General features: G+C 46.2%; 1 protein-coding gene across 1 annotated transcript; it reads left to right on the top strand.

Annotated features, from left to right (window-relative positions):
- LOC126992453 (fat-like cadherin-related tumor suppressor homolog) lies at window positions 1–22,928 on the top strand. Its single transcript, XM_050851202.1, has 10 exons — window positions 1–584; window positions 2,354–2,564; window positions 6,133–6,272; window positions 12,669–12,922; window positions 13,041–13,185; window positions 16,333–16,456; window positions 20,659–20,743; window positions 20,782–21,073; window positions 21,513–21,783; window positions 22,513–22,928. Exons 1-10 carry the CDS (start codon window positions 456–458, stop codon window positions 22,926–22,928), a joined length of 2,067 nt encoding a protein of 688 aa, XP_050707159.1. The 5' UTR covers window positions 1–455.
- Window positions 22,929–22,930: the final 2 nt, after the last annotated feature.

Raw genomic sequence — 22,930 nt, 5'->3', positions numbered from 1 at the left:
TATCTTGTTGTTCGTACTGCAGTAGACGTAATGACTTCGTTTTCTGGAATGTGTATGTTAGCATTAACTCAGTAACGTCACTAACATGTTTATTTGTAAGTCGTTTCAAACTCCACTCACTAAACCTCTCTCTGGGAAAGGAGACTTAAAATGTATGATCACATATAAAACCTATTTACTTCTTAAACATACTTGGGGTTTTGATCCTATATCTGCATGTTTTTGACGTCCATACAAAGCCGTGAGATACATTCCTTTAGGGGAGGTTGACTTAAATGATCACCAACACTCGAGCAACGTTCCCCTATAACACATCGGTTGTCCCAAGGTAGTGCAAGCAGACGGAGCATTGCCTTCACGGGCCTTGTAGCCACGTGGACCTCCCTGCTCGGTGCCGCCTCTCAATACCTTCCCCTATTCCCCTGAAGGTGTTCGCCAGAGATGCGGACGTGGGCATGAACGGTGACCTGGACTACAGCATCAGGACCGGCAAGGGCAAGAAGGGCCGCTTCAAGATCCACCCGAAGACTGGCCAAGTGTACAGCAACAAGGCCTTTCCCCCGAGCAAGACCTTCGATTTGATGGTGAGTGCTGACATGCCTTTTTTTTTACAGCTAAAGAAACAGCTCAAGGGCAACAAAAAAAGGTATAAAAAAAGCCCGCTAATCGCTGCTCCTACAGAGACAAAAGTGATGAGCGGCCAAAAGAGAGGTCAATTTCAGGAGGAGAGGTGTCTTGATACGCTCCTCTTGAAAGAATTCAAGTCAGAGGCAGGAGGAAATATAGACGAAGGAAGGCTGTTCCAGAGTTTACCAGTGTAAGGGATGAAAGAATGAAGATGCTGGTTAACTCTTACATAAGGGATTTGGGCAGTAGAATATTCGTGTAAAAATTGATCCCATGATAAGGTTGCTTCCCCTTACCTTAGCTATGATAACAGTAATTGGCTGAGACAAGATAAATCCCCCTAGAAAACAGTATACCCCAAACTGTTCCCCATATTCCCGAACATTTCGGGGCTCAGGTCGGTATCTTGAGAAGTTTCCGCCGCTCACACCAACCATTTCCAAAGGCCGAAGAGAAGGTTCATCGGGTTCTAATGAGTGTTTTTAGTTCCATAGTACAGATGATGGGTCAGACTACCACCAGGGTCATAAAACTACCCCTGGAAATGACCAAAACTCCTGCGAAAGCCTTGTCAAATACATGTGTCAGGTCGCCGGAATATGTAAGAATATGGCCCTCCCTGAGTTACACACCCACATTTGATAAGGATTTTGTAGAGGTTGCTGTTGGTATTCCCATGGGTAGTTTTATGAGCCTAGTGATAGTTTGACAAGGCTTCTGCACCATGAACCAAAAGCCAACTCATTAGAACCCAATTAATCTCCTTTTCGGCTCTTGGAAATACTTGTGAGAACTGAAATCGTGTGAGAATACTGACGTGAATCTGTTTGTCTCACTCACACACCTTCCCTTCCTCCTCCTCCTCCCCTTCAGAGCCTGGAAATACTTGTTGTGAGAGATAGAATCGCCCGGGAATATCTGACGTGAATCTGTTTGTCTCACTCACACACCTCCCCTTCCTCCTCCTCCCCTTCAGAGCCTGGAAATACTTGTTGTGAGAGATAGAATCGCCCGGGAATATCTGACGTGAATCTGTTTGTCTCACTCACACACCTCCCCTTCCTCCTCCTCCTCCCCTTCAGAGCCTGGAAATACTTGTTGTGAGAGATAGAATCCCCGGGAATATCTGACGTGAATTTGTTTGTCTCACTCACACATCTTCCATTCCTCTTCCCCTCAGAGCCTGGAAATACTTGTTGTGAGAGATAGAATCCCCGGGAATATCTGACGTGAATTTGTTTGTCTCACTCACACATCTTCCATTCCTCTTCCCCTCAGAGCCTGGAAATACTTGTGAGAGATTGCATCGCCTGAAAATACGGATGGAATTTGTTTATTTCTTCCCGTCAGATCCTGGAAATATTGGTTGTGAGAGCTGAAATCGCCTCAGAATACGGACCTGAATTTCCTTGCCTCCCTCACACACCTCCTCTTCCTCCTCCTCCTCCCCGTCAGAGCCTGGAAATACTTGTGAGATCTGAAATCGTGTGAGAATGCGGACAAGAACTCCCTTGCCTCCCTAACACCTCCCCCTCCCCTTCCTCTTCCCCGTCAGATCCTGGAAACACTTGTGAGAGATTGCATCGCCTGAATATACGGATGGAATTTGTTTATTTCTTCCCCGTCAGAGCCTGGAAATACTTGTGTGAGAGCTGAAACCGTCTGAGAGTATACGGACGAGAACTCCCTTGGCTCCCTAACACCTCCTCTTCCTCCTCCTCCTCAGATCCAGGTGAAGGACAACGGGGCGCCGCAGCTGACGGCCACCACGCGGGTCCTCGTGCGTGTGATGGACGTGCCCGAGGAGTCTCCCAACCCGCCGGTCCTGCAGCCGCCGCCCCCCGCCCACGTGATGGAGACGGACGCGCCGGGCCACCTGGTGTCCTTCATCAACGCTCGGGACCCGGATAACGACACCTTGTGGTACTACATCACAGGTGAGGGACATATAGGGTTGCATTCTTAACCCGGTAGCAGCGACGGGCCAAATTTGTGCCATGATGATACATAATCTGATCACAAATGCATTGATATATATTATGAAATGGTTTGTGTGAGGGGTGATTTTTTATCATTTTTCTCGCTTGGAGGGACCATTAAGAAACTTGATCCCCGCTGCTACCGGGTTAAACATTTCGGAGCCCAAGCAAATCTATTTGACAAGACTTTCGTAGGAGTTGTGGGCATTTCCAGGAGTAGTGTTATGACCCTGGTGTTACGTTGACCCTTCTTCTGTAACTTGATCCTAAAAAAAACGCTCATTAGAACCTGACTGATCTCCTTTTTGGCCTTTGGAAATTATTGATGTGAGAACCGAAAGCGTCAAGCAATACCGGTCGGAGGCCCTTGCTGATTTTGCTGCATTCCTATTCATACGGAGATGTGCACCGCCGCCACGCGCAGCTATTGCCTGTGCTCCCAACTGTACCTTTAGTCACCGCTTCTCCTCGTCTTGGTAGCCGGTGACGTGACGAGTACAGGAACAGTGACCAGACGAACTGTTTACACTGGTCACAGAATGGCTGACTCTTTTTTTTTTTTTTTTTTGTTGTTGTTGTTAGATCAGTATTTTTTTTAAAGGGAAATCCTTAGAAGAGTGACGTTTAGTTCTAGGTAATGATTTTCTCACTTTGTTTCCTTTGATAACGTGTTTTCTCTAATGGCCAGAATAACTTTTTTTTTCGCCTCTTTTTTTTTCGCTACAGAATGGCGACCGTAAGTTTTGGGTTGTATTAGTGATTTGAGGGAAAACAATACCTACTAAATAAGAGTTACCTAGTCACGTTTATTTCAAGGATGTGATTTGCTCGCTTCATTTCCTCAGCTAAACTGTTTTTCTACCGGTCAGAGTAACTTCTTTTCACGCTACAGACTGGCTGCCTCACTCAGGTTTAGGGTGTATCGGTGACTGGGGGGAAATTTTTACCTAGGACATGTCTCGCTCGCTTTGTTTTCTTTGCTAACGTATTTTTCTACCGGTCAGAGTAACCGTTTTTCACGCTACGGAATGGCTACCTCAGTCAGGTTTTGGGTGTGTCAGTAAGTGGGGAAAAAGTATACCTAGGACATGTCTCGCTCGCTTTGTTTTCTTTGCTAACGTATTTTTCTACAGGCCAGAGTAACCGTTTTTCACGCTACGGAATGGCTACCTCAGTCAAGTTTTGGGTGTGTCAGTAACTGGGGGAAATAATACCAAGGACATGTCTCGCTCACTTCTTTGCTAACGTATTTTTCCACCGGTCAGAGTAACCGTTTTTTACGCTACAGAATAGCGAATTCAGTCAAGTTTTGGGGTGAATCAGTAATTTTTGGGAAGAATAATACGTAGGATATGTTTCTCTGGCTTTGTTTTCTTTTCTAACGTGTTTTCTACCGTTCAGAGTAACTGTTTTTTACGCCACAGGATGGCTACCTCAGTTAAGTTTTGGGATGAATCCGTAATTTTTGAGGAAGAATTATACCTAGAATGTGTTTCGCTCGCTTACTTTCCTTTGTTAACGTAATTTTCTACCGGTCAGAGTAACTGTTTTTTCACGCTACAGAATGGCGAACTCAAGTTTTGGATTGAATCATTAATTTCGGGGAAGAATAATACCAAGGATATGTTTTGCTCGCTCCATTTCCTTTGCGAACGTGTTTTCTACTGGTCAGAATATCCGTTCATACGCAACAGAATGGCTAACTCATCTTTGGGGGTTGAATCAGTAAATTGGGAGAGGAAAATAATGCCTTAGAGTTAGTAACGTATATCTCTATGGTGATCTGTTGTGTTCGCTTCGTTTCCTTCGATTACGGTTGTGTCCCGTCTCCTGGGATCTGTTCCCTTCTCCTATAATTCCTTCCCCTTCTGTCTCTCTCCGGCATATGACCACAGATGTTGCGCCGACTAAACGAAACTTTCCAACTTTTCCTTCGATTACACGTTTTTCTACCGGTCAGCATAACTTTTTACCTTACAGAATGGCGAACTACGTCAAGTTTTGGGGCGAATCAGTAATTTGGGATAAGTTTTGCTCGCTTCATTTCTTTTTTCTCGTGGGTAGAGTAACTTTTTTTTTACGCTACAGAATCAGTAATTTGGGATAAGTTTTGCTCGCTTCATTTCCTTTTTCTCGTGGGCAGAGTAACTTTTTTTTTACGCTACAGAATCAGTAATTTGGGATAAGTTTTGCTCGCTTCATTTCCTTTTTCTCGTGGGCAGAGTAACTTTTTTTTACGCTACAGAATCAGTAATTTGGGGAAAAACAATACCCAGGATATATTTTGCTCGCCTCATTTCCTTTGCTAACGTATTTTTCTCGTGGGCAGATTAACCTTTTTTTTACGATTCAGAATGGCGAACTCAATCAAGTTTTGGGAATATCAGAACTGGGGGGAAAATGATACCTAGGATATGTGTTGCTCGCTTCATTTCCTTTGCTAACGTATCTTTCTCGCGGGCAGATTACTTTTTTTTTTTTTTTTTACGCTTCAGAATGGCGAACTATTTAATTTTTTTGGTATATCAGAACTGTGGGGAAAAAATGATACCTAGGATATGTGTTGCTCGCCTCATTACCTTTGCTAACGTATCTTTCTCGTAGGCAGATTAACTTTTTTTCTTTTTACGCTACAGAATGGCGAACTCAGTTAAGTTTTGGGTATATCAGAACTGGGGGGGAAAATAATACCCAAGACATGTCTCGGTCGCTCTGTTTTCTTTGCTAACGTATCTTTCTACCGGTCAGAGTAGCTTTTCTTTTTACGCTACAGAATGGCGAACTCTAGTTTTGGATTGAATCACTAATTTGGGGGAAGAATAATACCAAGAATATGTTTCGCTCGCTTCATTTCCTTGGCTAACGTGTTCTCCACTGGTCAGAATATCAGTTTTTACGGTACAGAATGGCTAAGTCGGTCAAGTTTTGGGGTGAATCAGTAAATAGGGTGAAAATAATACCTATAAAGAGTTAGTAACGTTTATTGGGTATGCGGCGGCTGAGTGGTAGCGTGCTGGGCCCACATTCATCGCGTGATGGACGACGCGAGTTCGAATCCCCACGCTACCACCTCGGATTTTTCAGTCACCGCCGAGTGGCTTAAAACTACCCATATGCTGTCCTGAAGACCACCCATCAACCCGGACTCTAGAGGAAACCGTCCAAGTGAATCAAGAACGAGTTCCGGGGGGCAGCATGAGCCAAGATAAGATGGCGCCACTATAAACACCTGCCAGCGCCAATACGGGCTGGGGCCGACTTCCATCCAGGCCCCTCAAGCAGGCCTACTGGCGCTATAGGCGTAGACGTAAAAAAAAAAAAATCTGCGGTGATCTGTTTTTTTCGCTACATTACCTTTGACACGTTTTTCTATTGGTACACTACAGAATGGCTAACTCATTTTTGTTTTGTTTTGTTTTTATGGTTGCATAAATACTTTTTGGGGGAAATCATACCCAAGGAATTGCTTCTACGATATGTTTTGCTCGCTTCCTTCCCTTTGCTAATGTGTCTTTCTCGCGGGCAGAGGGTGACGAGAGCGGCCGGTTCAGCATGGGCGTGGACTCTGGCCTGGTGAGCTTGGCCCGCCGCCTGGACCACGAGGAGCAGCACCACTACGCCCTCACCGTCACGGCCACAGACGGCGTCCACACCGCCGCCACCAAGGTCAGTGTGCGAGAGAGAGAGAGAGAGAGAGAGAGAGAGAGAGAGAGAGAGAGAACACAAAGAAACACAAAGGAAGAACAAACAACAGCAGACCTGCTGGTCCTTACGAGGCTGTTTGTGACAAGCTACACTAACTATCTAATCAAAGGCGGAAGATGAAGGACAGCAAAGGCGAAGGCTCCTCCCCACCCCCCCATCCCTCCAGCCAAAGCTGGCAGGAAAGGAAAAAGAACCATGCAGCATGGAAAAACTGCATGGAATTTATGTAGGAAAGAGGAAAGAACTACCATTACTGCTACCACTAACCGGGCGATAAAAGCGGACAAGGACACCAGTATTCGAAAGAACTTAACGTTATTACGACAATGAGTAATATCTTAGTTGCTGGTTGGATTCAAAATACTTGTCTAATCTATTCTTGAAGGCCGTAACTGTTGTACTATCAACGACATCACAGGGTAGAGAGCTCCAAACATTAACAACTCGATTGAAGAAGAAGTGTTTAGCTTCGTGTGACGAGAATCCTTTACCACTTATCTTCAAATTGTGATTTCTTCTTGTTCTATTTGATCGATCAATTGTAAAGTAATCTTCCGCATTAATATCACTGAATCCTTTAAACATTTTAAACACTTCTATTAGATCGCCTCGCATTCTTCGTTTTGATAGGCTGAATAAATTTACTTCTTTAAGCCTTTGTTCATATGATAAATTTCTCAACCTAGGAATCATCTTTGTTACTCTTCGTTGAACCCGTTCCAACTTTTCTATGTCTTTTCTGTAATAGGGAGACCAAAACTGTACACAGTACTCTAGACGGGGTCGAACCAACGAATTATACAGTTTTAATATTACTTTTTCCGATTTATTATTAAAGACTCGTCCGATGAAGCCAACCAATTTGTTTGCAGTTTTAACTACCTCTGAACAATGCTGACCGGGCTTTAAATCGCTTGATATAGTGATTCCAAGATCCTTTTCTTTACTTACTGCAGAAAGTTGTTGGCCATTCATTACGTACCGAACGCGATTGTTATTTTTTCCGATGTTCAACACTTTACATTTGTCAACGTTAAATTTCATTTGCCATTGATTGTCCCAACGTGCAAGTCGATCTAGATCTGATTGTAAACTTCCTCGTCGAGTGTCGCAGTTACTTTACTAGCAATTTTTGTGTCATCAGCAAATTTTGATACTTTGCAAGTGAGCCCATCATCGATATCATTAACATAAATTAAGAAGAGCATGGGGCCAAGCACTGATCCTTGAGGTACGCCGCTTCTGACATCGAGCCAGTTAGATGTAACACCGTTTAGAACTACTCTCTGTTTCCGCTCAGACAGCCAGTCCGCAAGCCAATAGTGAGAGACGAAAATATGTAATAAGAGATAGAATAGAGAGAGAGAGAGAGAGATATGTAATAGAGAGCGAGAGAGCGAGAGAGAGAGAGAGAGAGAGAGAGAGAGAGAGAGAGAGAGAGAGAGAGAGAGAGAGAGATGAAAATATGTAATAAGAGATAGAATAGAAAGACACGTAAATAGAGAAAAACAGAGAGAGAGAGAGAGAGAGAGAGAGAGAGAGAGAGGCTGTGTTTATAATTCTGAGCATCGTTTTCTCTCTCTCTCTCTCTCTCTCTCTCTCTCTCTCTCTCTCTCTCTCTCAATAAGATACTCGCTAACTGTTAACTCTTGCCCCACCGTGTTGTATTCCATTGCTCCAGCACAGAGCACACAGCACAGAGCACACAAACAACGTGACTCACTCCCGCCCGTAAACTTTTATTTTTACGCCGTCAAAATTATAGTCTCATGATGTCATCGGCCGGCGAGCTGAATGCGGTGCGGCCTCTCCCTCCCTCTCTCTCTATGTTAACCCCGGCGCCGTAACAAAGTGAATTTAAAGTACAATATTTTTCATGGCAGCTAATATTGTTTGTAAATTGTTAAAGCACTTTGTGACATATGCAAATTCGGGGCGACGGTTGCTCTTTTGTTTTTCGAAAGCGACACAAAGGCAAAATGCACTGCCCAGCCTGCGGTGAACTGTGACTAACGACGAAGTGTAGAGTTTTTGCCTTATAAACTAACTCTCCCTCCAAACTGAGTGCTGATGTATAGGGGCTTGTACCCTAACCAGCATGCCTCCAAGGTTGGCGTTATCAGACGCTTCCGCTTCTCACATCAGCAATTTCCAAAGGCCAAAAGGGAGATTAGTCGGGTTCTAATGAGTGTTCTTTTAAGCTCAATTAATGTACAGAGGAAGGGTCAGACTACCACCAGCCACCGTGCGTCCAAGGTTGGTGTTCTCAGTCGCTTCCGCTTCTCACATCAGCATTTCCAAAGGCCAAAAGGGAGAGTGGTCGGGTTCTAATGAATGTTCTTTTAGGTTCATGTTACAGAGGAAGGGTCAGACTACCACCAGGGTCACAAAACTACCCCTGGATATGCTCAAAACTCCCTTGTCAAATATGTGAGCTTTGGTTCCATAATATTTAAGAGATCAGTTGTGTTCTAATAAGTGTTTTTAGGTTCATGATATAAAGGAAGGACCAAACTATCACCAGGGTCATTCCGCTTCGATCCTGTGGCGGTATTTTAGCTCGAAGGTCTTGTGATACTTTACCTTTATGACTCGCGAATATGTCCTCCAAGTTACGGGCGGGCGCGGTGTTCTCCCCGCGGAGCGATATGTCTCGATGGTGAGTAGTGTGTTTACCCTAAGTCTATATACACCAAGTCAAGTCATACGCAGGTTTGTGGGAGGAGACACGGCCGAGGCGTGGTTTACGCGTGACACTGCTTAGAGCCAAACTACTAAAGGTTTCAGGGGCCGTGTTCCCCTGTTTTTTGCATATAAAACTTTAACAAAGCGTCGGACAAGGATGTTATTTTGGCAGTGGATGTTTGAGACCCCGACCTAATGGGCAGAATTATGATTCATTATCCACATGTGACACCAAATCATATTTTTGCCCATTTGGTCGGGGTCTCAAACATCCACTGCCAAAATAACATCCTTGTCCGACGCTTTGTTAAAGTTTTATTTGCGAAAAACAGGGGAACACGGCCCCTGAAACCGTTAGTAGAGAATGTAGAAACAGGGATTTAGAGAAAACGAAGAAAGGCGGACTAATTTAAATCAATCACTTCATCATGCCCTCCCTCACATTCCACACCGCCGTTTGTAGGCAATGGAATTGCAGTCACGCAATAGCACAATAAAAATACATATTTTTTCGTCAGTGGCTTGCCTGAACGCGCTGTGAAAGGAGGCGAGAATGCATATCCAGAGTGCACATACGGCCCCAACTTTAGTCACCCCTGAACTGGCGGGTATTTTTTTTTTAGCTTCAAGTGACGTCATCCCGCTGCTCCGCCCCAAAACCGCCTCCTGCGCGTACCGGTCGCAGTTTTGAAGCAGAGTGACTTGACTTGGTATATATAGACTTAGGGCCGTATTACTAAACATTTCGCCGCCCAAGTACACATATTTGACAAGGCTTTCGTATGAGTTTTGGGCATTTCCAGGAGTAGTTTTATGACCCTGGTGGTAGTGTGACCCTTCCTCTGTACCGTGAACTTAAAGAAACACTCATTAGAACTCAGTTGATCCCCTCTTTGACCTTTAGAAATACAGATGTGAGAAGCGAGTATGTCTTATAATACCGACCTAATTAGTGTTTACCGATGAGCGGAGGGGAGCGCGGGCCGGGCCGTTGCATCGTAAAGCAGACTAATACCGCTGCAAGTTGTTATCACCGGGCCGTTTGCTGCCTCACGCTACTAGCGGCGGTATTCTCAGACGCTTCCACCTCTCACATCAGTCACTGCCAAAGGCCGAAAAGGAGATTTATATTGTTGTAAAGAGTGTTATTTAGGGTCATGGTGCAGAGGAAGGGTCAAACTACCACCAGGGACATAAAACTACTGATGGAAATGCCCTCAACTCCTACGAAAGCCTTGTCAATTGTGTGCTTAGGCTCCGAAATTTTTAAGCATAGGGCCCAGGGTCGCTATTCTCAGACCCCTCCGCCTCCACATCAGTCATTTCCAAAGGCCGAAAAGAAGATTTATATTGTTCTAATGAGTGTTTTTTTAGGCTCATTATACAGAGGAGGGGTCAAACTACCACCAGGTTCGTAAAAGTACCCCTGGAAATGCCCGCAGCTCCTCCGAAAGCCTTGTCAAATGTGTGCTTGGACGCCGAAATTTCTAAGTATAGGGCATAGTGAACCTATCCTCAGACGCTTCCGCCTTCACATCAGTCATTTCCAAAAGACGAAAAGGAGATTTATATGGTTCTAATGAGTGTTTTTTTAGGCTCATGGTGCAGAGGAAGGCTTAAACTCCCACCAGGTTCATAAAAGTATCCTTCCAAATGCTCAAACTACCACCAGGTTCATAAAAGTAGCCCTGGAAATGCCCGCAGCTCCTCCGAAAGCCTTGCCTGATACATGTGCTGGGTCGCCGGAATGTTTAAGAGTAAGGCCCCAGAGATGTTCGTGACTGAAAGCGTCGCCAACTTTTAGTGATATCGAAAAAGTGGCTTATTGATCCGTAGGTTTCTTCATATTCTCCCGAGGATGCAGTATTAGATGGTAACGGTGGTGTTTTGTTTGTTCGTTTGTTTGTTTACAGCAAGGGAGACAGCTCAAGGGCAAAACAAAAAAGCAACAAAAGAAGCCCGCTAGGCGCTGCTCCAACAAGACGAGGCTGAGTAAGAGGCCAAAAGAGGTCAAAACGTGTGGAAGAGTTTCATCGCATCAAACACTCATCAGCCGCCTGTCAGATGAGCCAAATAATTATAAGCTGCGGATGACCAAGACTGTGGCTGCTATAGTTTGTACGCCTCGTTACGCTCGCATTGTGCACCTCAAGTGTTGTTTGATCTCTCTCTCTCTCTCTCTCTCTCTCTCTCTCTCTCTCTCTCTCTCTCTCTCTCTCTCTCTCTCTCTCTCTCTCTCTCTCTCTCTCTCTCTCTCTCTCTCGTTTGATAAAGTCCCACATAAGCGTTTGATAAAGTCCCACATCATAAATTACTTTATAAATTAAAGCAAATAGGCATTGACGGTCAAGTAAACCAATGGATCGCGAATTGATTGAGCAACAGACAACAAAGAGTTGTGATTGACGGATTTAACTCAGAGTGGGCGCCGGTCACTAGTGGCGTCCCTCAGGGCTCGATTCTTGGCCCAGTGCTCTTCATTATTTACATCAACGACGTGGATGTTGGACTCAATAATCGCATTAGTAAATTTGCAGACGACACAAAGATTGGTAACTCGGTTCTCACTGACGAAGACAGGCAAAGCCTCTAAGAGGATTTGCACAAAATTTCAGCTTGGTCGGATAAATGGGAGATGCCCTTTAACGTAGACAAGTGCCAGGTCCTTCAAGTTGGAACAAAAAATAAAAAGTTCGATTACGAAATACGCGGCGTTAAACTCACAAGCGTTCAATGCGTTAAGGACCTGGGGATTAAAATCGCGTCAAACCTCAAATTCTCACATCAATGCATCGATGCAGCAAATAAAGCGAACAGAATGTTGGGCTTCATTAAAAGAAACTTTTTATTCAAGAATAAAGATGTAATACTTCCGCTCTACAATAGTTTAGTCAGACCCCACTTGGAATATGCGGTACAGTTTTGGTCTCCCCACCATGCAAAGGACATTGCTAAACTAGAAGGTGTTCAGCGTCGAGCAACAAAAATGATCCCTTCCTTGCGCAACAAATCCTACGAAGAAAGGCTTTCCACCCTTAACATGTTCTCTCTTGAGAAACGTCGCCTCCGAGGAAAACTGATCGAATGTTTTAAAATACTTAATGGTTTCACGAATGTAGACAGAACAAAATTGTTTATGATCGATGACACTTTGAGAATGAGGAACAATGGCACAAAACTCAAATGTAGACAAGTAAACTCAGACTGCACCAAAATTTTCTTCACCAACGTTGTAGTGCGAGAATGGAATAAGCTCCCACCATCAGTGGTCCAGTGTAACACGATTGACTCCTTTAAAAACAAGCTCGACCGTCACTTCCTTGAACTTAATATTAACTAGAGTAGAAAAGCAACGTTTTGGAGCCATCTGATTAATGTAAAATCACTTAGGTTTAAGGACAGACCACCTAGTCTGGACCATGGGGTCTGTGTGGTCTGATTTTGTGTAAATATATGTAAATCTCTCTCTCTCTCTCTCTCTCTCTCTCTCTCTCTCTCTCTCTCTCTCTCTCTCTCTCTCTCTCTCTCTCTCTCTCTCTCTCTCTCTCTCTCTTTATAGATATATATATAGATATCTCTCAAACAAACCAAACCACACAACACACACTTCCCGTCAGCTGTCCGTCATTTACCCCTTGGCTAACGTAACCACTTGGTGCCTCCTTGCCGCAGCTCGTGGTGGAGTTGATTGTCGCCAATTATCACCGCCAGGTGTTCAGCGCCAGGACCTACGAGGGTGCCGTGAGCGAGGACGTGGCGCCGGGGTCCACCGTGGTCACCCTGCAGTGCCGAGACAGGGACCAGTCACCCACGGCGTCCTCCGCGGTGTACTTCACGCTGCACCACGCCCAGGCCTTGGCGTCCCAGGGCCTCTTCACCGTGGACTCGTTCACTGGTGACCTCATCGTGGCCGAGCCCCTGGACAGGTCAGACGAGCAGCTGGCGTGTCAAGCTGCAAGAAACAAAGATGAATAGTCTTGCTGTCTGAGTATACTGAATGCAGTTATTGAACATGTGATAACCTTGAGGCTCATCTCCACGTAGGGAGGTGTCCAGCGTCCACGAGCTGACCGTGAGCTGCAGGGACCGCGGCCGACAGGAGAACGCAGACTTTGCCCGCGTGTCCGTGACGGTGGAGGACGACAACGACCACGAGCCCGTCTTCCTGGAGCCCATGATCATCGCCAAGGTGAGTACACTGTGCCTGCGGCGGCTCGTGCACCGCCGCCTCAACCGACACCAGTTACCTGACCTGTGAAATATCGCCGGAGTTGAAGAATACTTTTCGTAAGTATTATAGGAAGTTAATTAAAGCAACTACATCACTATTATACACAGAAAACGTATAAATAGGCGATTCATATCTAATCCAGAGAAAAAAGTTTGTATATGACGAACGTTCCAACATAATATTTGAATAATGGAACAATCTGATGAACTAAAGTCAAATGTATAGTTATTGTATGACGAGTCTCGTCCCGGCGCGTGCCTCACCGTGCCGTGGGGTGCGGGTCCGTAAACAGCCGTTGTCAATAGTCGTGTTTCACCTCCCGCCCAAATAACACAAGTCCAGCAAACAGAGGCCGCGCCAGGGGATGTATCGTTGCTCTCCCATCGGACCGAATCCTCCAAACTTACGACGCTCCTCTGGCCAGAACCGAACAATGATGACTAGTGTGTGTGTGTGTGTGTGTGTGTGTGTGTGTGTTAGAGAGAGAGAGAGAGAGACCCTAAATCAGTACCTTTCAGCTCCTTTCGAGACGTTTAAAAACGTAACCCATCTTCTTTTCTGAGTCATAACAACGAGTCAATATCCCGGCGGCTTAAATCACGGGAAGCTGCGGGAAACAAATAAGGGTTTAACCTCCCAAAGTTCGGCGGCGGGGAAAGGGGATTTGCAACGCCACTTAACTCCCTTGTAAACTTCACGAGCAGGCGGTGAAAAAGGACGAGGCGAGAGGCGGCCTTAAACAGCGGGGCGGCCTGAGAGGAGTAGCCATAAAGTTAGGAGCACGGTAAGAATAGCCATAAAAGTAGCGGCGAAAGACAGAGGAGCGGCAGGGCGGGGAGGAGGAATGATCAAAGGCAGGAGCTTGAAGTGGGCGCTTCAGCCGAACCCCTCTTACCCTACGAGGCTGAAGGGGGTGTGAGATGCAGTCCCGACAACCTACACGTACGGGGACGCTCCATAAAGGCGTGAACGAGGCTCTTTGGGGGGGTGAAGGAGGAGAGGAAAAGAGTAGGAGAAGAAGGAGGAGGTGGAAGAGGCACGTGAGATAGTTAGTGACGTTAAATTAGTGGACGTTTACGGAGCGATTAACTTCGTATAAATTGTTTAGTCCGTGATGAAAATACGTCAGAAAGAACGATGTGTTATGACGTGCTTTGGGCGTGATTGGCCTGTAATGGTAAGGAAGGAGAGTTTTATTATTATTATTATTATTATTATTATTATTATTATTATTATTATTATTATTATTATTATTATTATTCCTGTTGTTTTTACTTGTAGTAGTAGTAGTAGTAGTAGTAGTAGTAGTAGTAGTAGTAGTAGTAGTAATAGTAGTAGTAGTGGTAGTAGTAGTATGTTGTAGTAGTAGTAGTAGTAGTAAATAGATGTAGTAGCCTAGTTGTAGTAGTAGTCAATTGTTGTTGTTGTTGTTGTTGTTGTTGTTGTTCTTTTTCTTCTTCTTCTTCTTCTTTTAGTAATAGTAGGGATGGTTGTAGTAGTAGTAGTAGTAGTAGTAGTAGTAGTAGTAGTAGTAGTAGTAGTAGTAGTAGTAGTAGTAGTAGTAGTAGTAGTAGTACTTGTAGTAGTAGTAGCAGCAGCAGTAGTAGTAGTAGTAGTAGTAGTAGTAGTAGTAGTAGTAGTAGTACTTGTAGTAGTAGTAGCAGCAGCAGTAGTAGTAGTAGTAGTAGTAGTAGTAGTAGTAGTAGTAGTACTTGTAGTAGTAGTAGTAGTAGTAGTAGTAGTAGTAGTAGTAGTAGTAGTAGTAGTAGTAGTAGTAGTAGTAGTAGTAGTAGTAGTAGTAGTAGTAGTAGTAGTAGTAGTAGTAGTAGTAGTAGTAGTAGTACTTGTAGTAGTAGTAGTAGTAGTAGTAGTAGTAGTAGTAGTAGTAGTAGTAGTAGTACTTGTAGTAGTAGTAGTAGTAGTAGTAGTAGTAGTAGTAGTAGTAGTACTTGTAGTAGTAGTAGTAGTAGTAGTAGTAGTAGTAGTAGTAGTAGTAGTAGTAGTACTTGTAGTAGTAGTAGCAGCAGCAGTAGTAGTAGTAGTAGTAGTAGTAGTAGTAGTAGTAGTACTTGTAGTAGTGCCTGATCTCTGTGCATGTGGATCACCAAATGATGTCACCCACACCATGACATGTAAAAAAGGAGGCTTCGTCTGTATTCGACACGATGAAGTGAGGGATCTGACAGCCAGCATGCTCGGGGAGGTATGCCAAGACGTCACTACCGAGCCGGCACTGCTTCCCCTGGACGGCGAACACCTTCGGTACAGGACAGCCAATACCTCACAGGAGGCACGGGTTGATGTAAGTGCCCGCGGATTCTGGGTGCGCGGACAGCGGGCGTTCATGGACATCCGCATATTCGACCCGATGGCTGCCTGTCACCGTGAGCTGCCCCTGCAAGCCGCCCACCACAGGAACGAGCAGGAGAAGACAAGGGCATACGGTGAAAGAATCCAACATGTTGATCAGGGCAGCTTCACCCCTCTCGTCTTCACCACATCCGGCGGGATGGGTCCCAGGGCCCAATGCTTCTACGCACGCCTCGCGGAACTAATCTCAGAAAAGAAGCATCAGCCAAGGAGTCACGTTGTCGCCTGGATGAGGTGTTGCCTCTCGTTCTCCCAGCTCAGGTCGGCCATCCTATGTCTCAGGGGCACCAGACACTCTGGCCCAAAACCCACCAACATCTCCAATATGGACTATGAAGCCACAGTGGTGGAGAGTGACATTAGGGTGGGTCGGGAGTGACTTGAGTAGGGAAGGAAAGGGGGATCTAGACGTAATAGATGATAGGTGATTTAGTGTCAGGTAGTATTAGTAATATGGTTGGATGCCACAGTCATTAGCGGACAGAGTTGGGGCTAATGACCTCCAAGCTATGGAGCCCTCCATGATTATGTGACGGGAAAATAAACATGGGTGGAGGTATCATTTATGTACTTGTAGTAGTAGTAGCAGCAGCAGTAGTAGTAGTAGTAGTAGCAGTAGTAGTAGTAGCAGTAGTAGCAGTAGTAGTAGTAGTAGCAGCTTATTCACCTTACACACCACCCCCTCGCCTGTCCCTCCGCCTCTGCCCCTCACTGGTCGCCGCTTCCTTGCCCCAGGTGAGCGTGGGGGCCGCGGCGGGCACGGCGGTGGTGCGGGTGATGGCGCTGGACCACGACAAGGGCGACAACGGCAGGATATCCTACTCCATCTTCGAGGGTGAGTGTGGGCGGGTGAGTGAGAGTGAGGCGGCCATCAAGACTCCTCTCCTCCCAGACTTGACCTCTCTTTTGGCCTCTCGTTCTTTTTTTCTTTTGCCGGAGCAGCGTTTAGCGGCCTTTTTCTTGATGATTTTGTTTTTGTTGCTGATTTTGATTTTTAGCCCTGAGCTGCCTCCCTTGCCGTGAAAAAAAACAAAACGGCAGGATATCGTACTTCATCTTAAGGGTGAGCTTTTCAAACTAAATAAAAAAAAAAACACGATATATATACCTTGAGCGCGTTCTCTGGGCGTTTCATTAACCCTTAAAGTGCAGAACAGCAGCAGGAGGATCACCCCCATCTCCGAGGGTTGCGAGTTGAAAATGACCTTTATACGTTACGTTAGAGGTGCTGAGAATATTCAACCCAAGGAATTATTTTCGCATCACTATTTTTTGAGATACTAGGCCATATTACATGTCAAACCCGAGAGGTTTCGGGTCCCTACAGAGTTATTCATCCCGAGCTTTGTAGGGACCCGAAACTTCTCGGATGAACTGTAGTACGGCCCCTAAACCGACCTTTGTAGGGACCCGAAACTTCTCGGGTTTGACTTGTAATGCGGGCCACTGTTTGATGGAATTAGGCCTCTTTCACACGAGGCCACCGGTGGCCGTCACCGGTGACCGCCACTGGTTACCCCAGTGTGAAAGGTCCGGGTAACTGCAACCAACCAGTGACCACCATCGACCCTACATCTCCCTCAACCATTCCTTGCTGTTCCTCCTTCCCTTCCTTCCCCTTCACACCTATCCCTCTACACGCGGTGGCTGAGTATATGCCATAGCTCAACTCATAGACGAGCTAGCCAGTTTTGCTTGACACCATCAGACTCAGCACTGACTGTAGAATCAAGATGTATTTTAAAAACTCGACAAAACAAATAAGAAAATGGTATTACGATGAGTTGAACCGTGAAGATGTTAAAAAAATGTTTATAACATGTTTTACTTATACTCACTGTTTTCAACAGTTGTTCATTGACTGCAGAAATATATTATTACATGACGTAGGAAAATCTCTCATGAGCACGATAGTGTGATCAGAATGCAGATGAAGCTCCACATAATGAAAACACAGAGTTATTTATAGCAACATGTCACTCGCCCCAACCATCATGACGCGCGACACTCATTTTTTTAACATCATCATACAGGGTGTCTCAAGCGCCATGATGGTTGGGGCGAGTGAAATGTTGCTATAAATAACTCAAACATGTCTCACTCGAGCATGCAAGATGTGGTCCGACATGAGTGTTAGCGGGAGAGCGGGCAGCCAATCAGCTGCAAGCTTACTAACCTGCCTAGGCGCCAGGAATCTAGCTTAAGGCGGTGTCACACTAGCACTTTTTCCGTCAACTTTTTCCGTCGTTTGTCTGAAAATCGTCGATATCTTGGCTGCAGCCTGTCACACACAAACTGTGTTTCGTCTGAAACTTTCCGTCGGCACAGACCAAGGAGTGTAAACAAACATGGAGTCCACGCTGCGGCAAAGATACGCTGCTCTGAACCTAATACTGTGTATTGTGAGACTTAGACGAGCTAAACAAGCCAAAAAGCGTGCATGGATGCGCTCATGGTTGGCTCGTCGGGAAAGAGAAAGTGTGTACCACAGGCTGTTAAAAGAGCTGAGTTTAGAGGATCATGAGACTCTGAAGAATTGGATCAGGTTGGACAAAAGCCAGTACCACAGACTTCTGGAGTTAGTGACACCTCTTATTGCCAGAAATGACACCAGGATGAGGAAGGCTGTCACTGCAGGAGAGCGTTTGAGACAGGTTGAAGCCACGCGGAAAGTCTCGGTCTTGGTCTTGGAAATGTAAACAAAGGCGGAAATTTGCAGGCGGAAACGATCCTGATCGTCTGACAAATTCATGCGATAAGTTCATGCGGAACGATGAAAAATCGACGGAAATCGCATTAATCGACGGAAAAAGTGCTAGTGTGACACCGCCTTTAAGTGAACAGACTATAGTACCGGTTGAATTCCCAATGCCGGCGCTTATAGTGACACGCTCGCCCGCCATGCTTGGCTGTGGAGTTGTGGGCCTGGCTGTGCGAGTCGCTGCATGTCCGTCTTCCCGCCATTTTGTCCTGCCTTGTTTCCATCCTCCCGCCCGCCTCCAGTATGTTATTAACTTATCTCTTAGATAATTCTTCATATCCGATTCTTTTTTTAAAGGTTTGCTAATATATATACTGTTATTGTTATTAAACTATGATTCCATCCATAATAACTATATATGCTTATTTCTTTATCGAAAAAAATAATATTTACTTCATTCAGGGAGAGAGAGAGAGAGAATATCCATATCACCGAGATATCCACTCAGGCACCCCGTCTCAGCCTCTCACTCGTGCGAGGAAGAAATGAGGGGCATCATGAGCGACTGGTCTGTATCGATACCGGTACCGAGCAGTCTGGTACCGGTACCGTAACGTATAGCTGGTACCGTCAGTACCGGTACTGGTACCGGTACCTGCCCACCCCTATTGAGAACTTGAGAGGAGTCTGCTTGTGGCCGTGGAGAGGGAGAGTGCCCGTGTAGTATCTCGATTTTTTGGGGTTAATATGGCTTTGTGTGTGGTAGATGGGCGCAGCAATCACTTCAGGAAGGACAATAGTTTATATGGATCCCCTTGTGAGCTTGAAGAGAGATGGAATAGTTGCGTAACCTCTGCAGAAGTTATTGGTACTCACTGGATGACTCAAGGATGTGTCGGGTAAGTGATGTTCAAGTCTCTGGTATAACAAGAGTGTTTTTTTTTTCCCTCGTTGATCTAAATCGTATGTGGTTCAGTTCGTAGGGGGTGAGAGTAAGAATAAGACTACAGTAATAGGCTGTCTGCAATGTCGGCGAAGAATATGCCAAGGGAGTGTGTTCAGCGCGTACGAGTAGGTTTGGGCAGACTGAAGCTTCGCCGGGAATGAGCACCGCAGTAACGAGCCACCTTGCCTGTTACCTTCTTCTTTTGAGCTGTTCCGCTTTGTATCGCTGCTTAGGTCCTCCTTGGTACTTCTTGACACTTCGGGTTATATTTTAAAACATTTCGTCGCCCAAGTACACATATTTGACAAGGCTTTCGTATGAGTTTAGGACATTTCCAGGGGTAGTTTAATGGCCCTGGTGGTAGTTTGACCCTTCATCTGTGCCGTGAACTTTAGAAAACACTCAATAGAACCCAATTGATCCCCTCTTTGACCTTCAGAAATAGTTGATGTGAGAAGCGAAAGTGTCTTATAACACCAACCTTAGATACTTCCCGACGCACTCTTGGTTACTTCACTGCGTACACTTATATACTTCACCCTGCACTGAGCTCTATTTTTCTGGCCACTTTGCTTCCGCTGCGGGAGGGAGCCCAAACCCGGCGGGGCAGCGTCTCCGGCTAAATGCCCTGCCCACTCTGCGGTGAAGTGCGATTAACGACTAAATGCTGAGTTTTTGTATTAGAAATTAACTTCCCGCGCATAAAGAGTGCTGATAGGGGCATTTACCCTAACCAGCATGCGTCAAAGGTTGATCTTCTACGACACTTTCGCCTCATCAACACTATCCAGAAGGGAGATCAGTCTAATTCTAATGAGCAGGGAAGCGTCTGCGGCCCATCGTGTTGAATGGAGCAGGGAACAGGAATGATTGAGTGCCGTTTTGAGTGTAAATGGAATGGTTGATATGCGAGGAAAGAGAGAAAAATTTAGTTGTTTTAGGGAAACCTGCATGGAAACGTTGAGAGAATAATGAGTTAAATGGTGAACGAGTGCTTCATATTGGAAGGTACGAATGAGAATGTAGAATGGCGAAGTGTGAATGATGTACTTAAGGTTGTATTCGAGGAAGCTGCGCGAAACAGTTGAAGGATGATGGAGTAGGTATTATGGTAACAGTAAGTGCGTGATAGTGGAAGGTGTGGATGAGTGCTGCCGAGACATGTTTGGGTGAGCTGCTCAAGGTAGACAGGTGGTTTGGGTGAGCGGGTGAGGAAGAGCGATGTACTGATTCTGAAGACAGAAACAGGAGCTTGGCTGTTCAGTGTCCTCAAAAGTTTTGCCCACCTCGTGAGCGACAGATTACCAAATGAGTGAAGACATGATGAGGTAGATACTGCTAACCGTAATTGGTCCTATGTGTTTGTTTGTTTCCCTGCACTCGGGGTTATTCGTTGCTTTTCCCTGTCCCTCAGGTAATGCTGGAGGAATCTTCAACATTGACACTGCCCTCGGCGTGATCAGCCTCACCCGAACCCTGGCCGACGCCCAGCCCCCGGAGTACCTGCTGCTGGTGCGGGCCACGGACCACGCCGCAGGCCCGCCGCCTCGGTGCCGGTCCGGGTCATGGTGACCGCCTCGCAGAGCTTGCCGCCCTCCTGGCAGGGCAATAAGCCGCACGTGGAGGAGGTCAGGGAGTGGGTGGCGGTGGGCACGGCCCTGGCGCGCGTCACGGCGTCCTCACCGTCGGCCCTCCACTACTCGCTGACGGGCGGGAATGAACACAGCGCCTTCGTCATCAGCCCCGCCTCGGGGGTGGTCAGCGTGGCCACGCCCCTGGACTACGAAACCACCTCCTGGTACAACCTGACCATCACGGCCACCAACCTGGTGAGTCCCTGCCCCGCCTGGTACGCGAGGAAAACACTCAACAAATGTTCATTACAAGGAGGATATTCTTTTCAGGGGGAGAAATCACAGGTACTCAGCGATCTAGATCCAGACAGAGTAGTTTGGCCCAGAGAAATGTGTATAGGCCTAGACGTCAAGCCATTACCAAAAAAAGGCAATTCATGGTCTGTGAATCTAGAATATCTAGTCTAGGGAGACTTGACTTCTCTTTTCACCACTAATGTCGATCTTATCTGAAGCATTTCTGCCACTCCTTATAAACACAGCCTCAGATAAGATATTACCCACATGCTGTCCTGATCTTCAATCAACCGTCACTTCAGCGACTTCGGTAAAGAGCGCTACAGGCAGCACACAAAAAAGTGGGTTTCAGCACTGGTGTTCTGCCATGGTGACGCGCCCCCTAACCCTCCCCCAGGCCGGGGTGTCCCGCAGCACGTGGCTGGGCGTGACGGTCCTCGACGAGAACGACTGGTGGCCGGAGTGGGAGCGACTTTCCTACCACGGCAGCGTCCTGCAGACCGCCGGCCGCGGCGCCCCCGTGCTGGCCGCCCACGCCCACGCCCAGGCCAGCCCCAGCCAGCTCACGGTGACCGCCCGGGACCGTGACCAAGGCTACAACGGCAGAGTGACCTACACCATCGTGGAGAAGGACATCACAAAGTTGTTTTCAATCAACCGACACACAGGTGAACGTTTGGGATTGTTTAATTAAAGGCACTCTGCTTAGTGAATACAGGCACGTCCCTCCTGCAGCCAGGAACATTACCACCCAATTCTGGTTTATGCTGCCTGCCACAGGAAGGGTTCAGCCACACACTGTTTCTTCCCTCACTGCCTCCAAGTGATACTTTGTTTTTACTGTTCATCTAAATTTGCCGAATAAATGGTTCGCCCTTTATGTTGTCCTGCTGCACAGACTTTACTCTTCATTATTCTTTCCTCCTTTGTTAAGATTACAAAGTATTTTCAGTTTTTCATCCTCTTTATAGCAAATCTCTGTAGCTGTGTGTGTGTGTGTGTGTGTGTGTGTGTGTGTGTGTGTGTGTGTGTGTGTGTGTGTGTCAAAAGTGAGTAAAAGAAAGTAGGAAAACAGCAGCAGGCAATATATATATATATATATATATATATATATATATATATATATATATATATATATATATATATATATATATATATATATATATATATATATATATATATATATATATATATATATATATATATACACACACACACACACACACACACACACACACACACACACACACACACACACACATATCCATGCCTGATGCTGTTTTCCTACATTTTTAGACTCACTTTGAGAGGATAATTTTTTTTTCTAGACATGTTAGCTGTCCACCACTCCTGAAGACAAGTAACACTAACTGTACCTCATCCTCCACACCCTTCAGGAGCTGTGTGGGTGTCTGGCAGCCTGGACACAGTGGCCGGCACCACGGTGAGGCTGAGTGTGTGGGCCACGGACGGGGGCAGCCCCCGGCGGGAGTGTGTGGCGCCCGCCCCAGTCTTCATCACGGTGAGGGAGGTGAAGGCTGCCCCAATGGCCTTCCCCAAGACCCACTACTCAGCCGTCCTCTACCTGCCAACCTACCCTGGTGTGAGGGTGTTCTGCCTGGGCCGGGAGGAGCAGCCACGCCACCACGTGGATGTGAATGATATCACCGATATTTCATATTCCATCGCTGCCGGTGACGACAGAGAAAACTTTGTGTTTGACAACGTGAACAAGTGTGTCAAGGTCCAGGACCAGTACAGCCTCAAGCCTCAGTACAACCTCACCCTCCAGGCCAGCGACTGGGCCGCATAGTC

This window comes from Eriocheir sinensis, unplaced genomic scaffold (genome assembly GCF_024679095.1).
Source record: "Eriocheir sinensis breed Jianghai 21 unplaced genomic scaffold, ASM2467909v1 Scaffold467, whole genome shotgun sequence".
Lineage (NCBI taxonomy): Eukaryota > Metazoa > Arthropoda > Malacostraca > Decapoda > Varunidae > Eriocheir > Eriocheir sinensis.
Note: the sequence above shows the minus strand (reverse complement) of the source record. Positions and strands in the feature narration are given on the sequence as shown.

Bases quoted from the DNA above. Each gene is read 5' to 3' on its own strand.
- LOC126992453 (XM_050851202.1), top strand. From the start codon at position 456: ATGAACGGTGACCTGGACTACAGCATCAGGACCGGCAAGGGCAAGAAG. The intron at 6,273-12,668 runs GTCAGTGTGCGA...TCCTTGCCGCAG, and splicing joins TCCACACCGCCGCCACCAAG to CTCGTGGTGGAGTTGATTGT. The intron at 13,186-16,332 runs GTGAGTACACTG...TCCTTGCCCCAG, and splicing joins AGCCCATGATCATCGCCAAG to GTGAGCGTGGGGGCCGCGGC.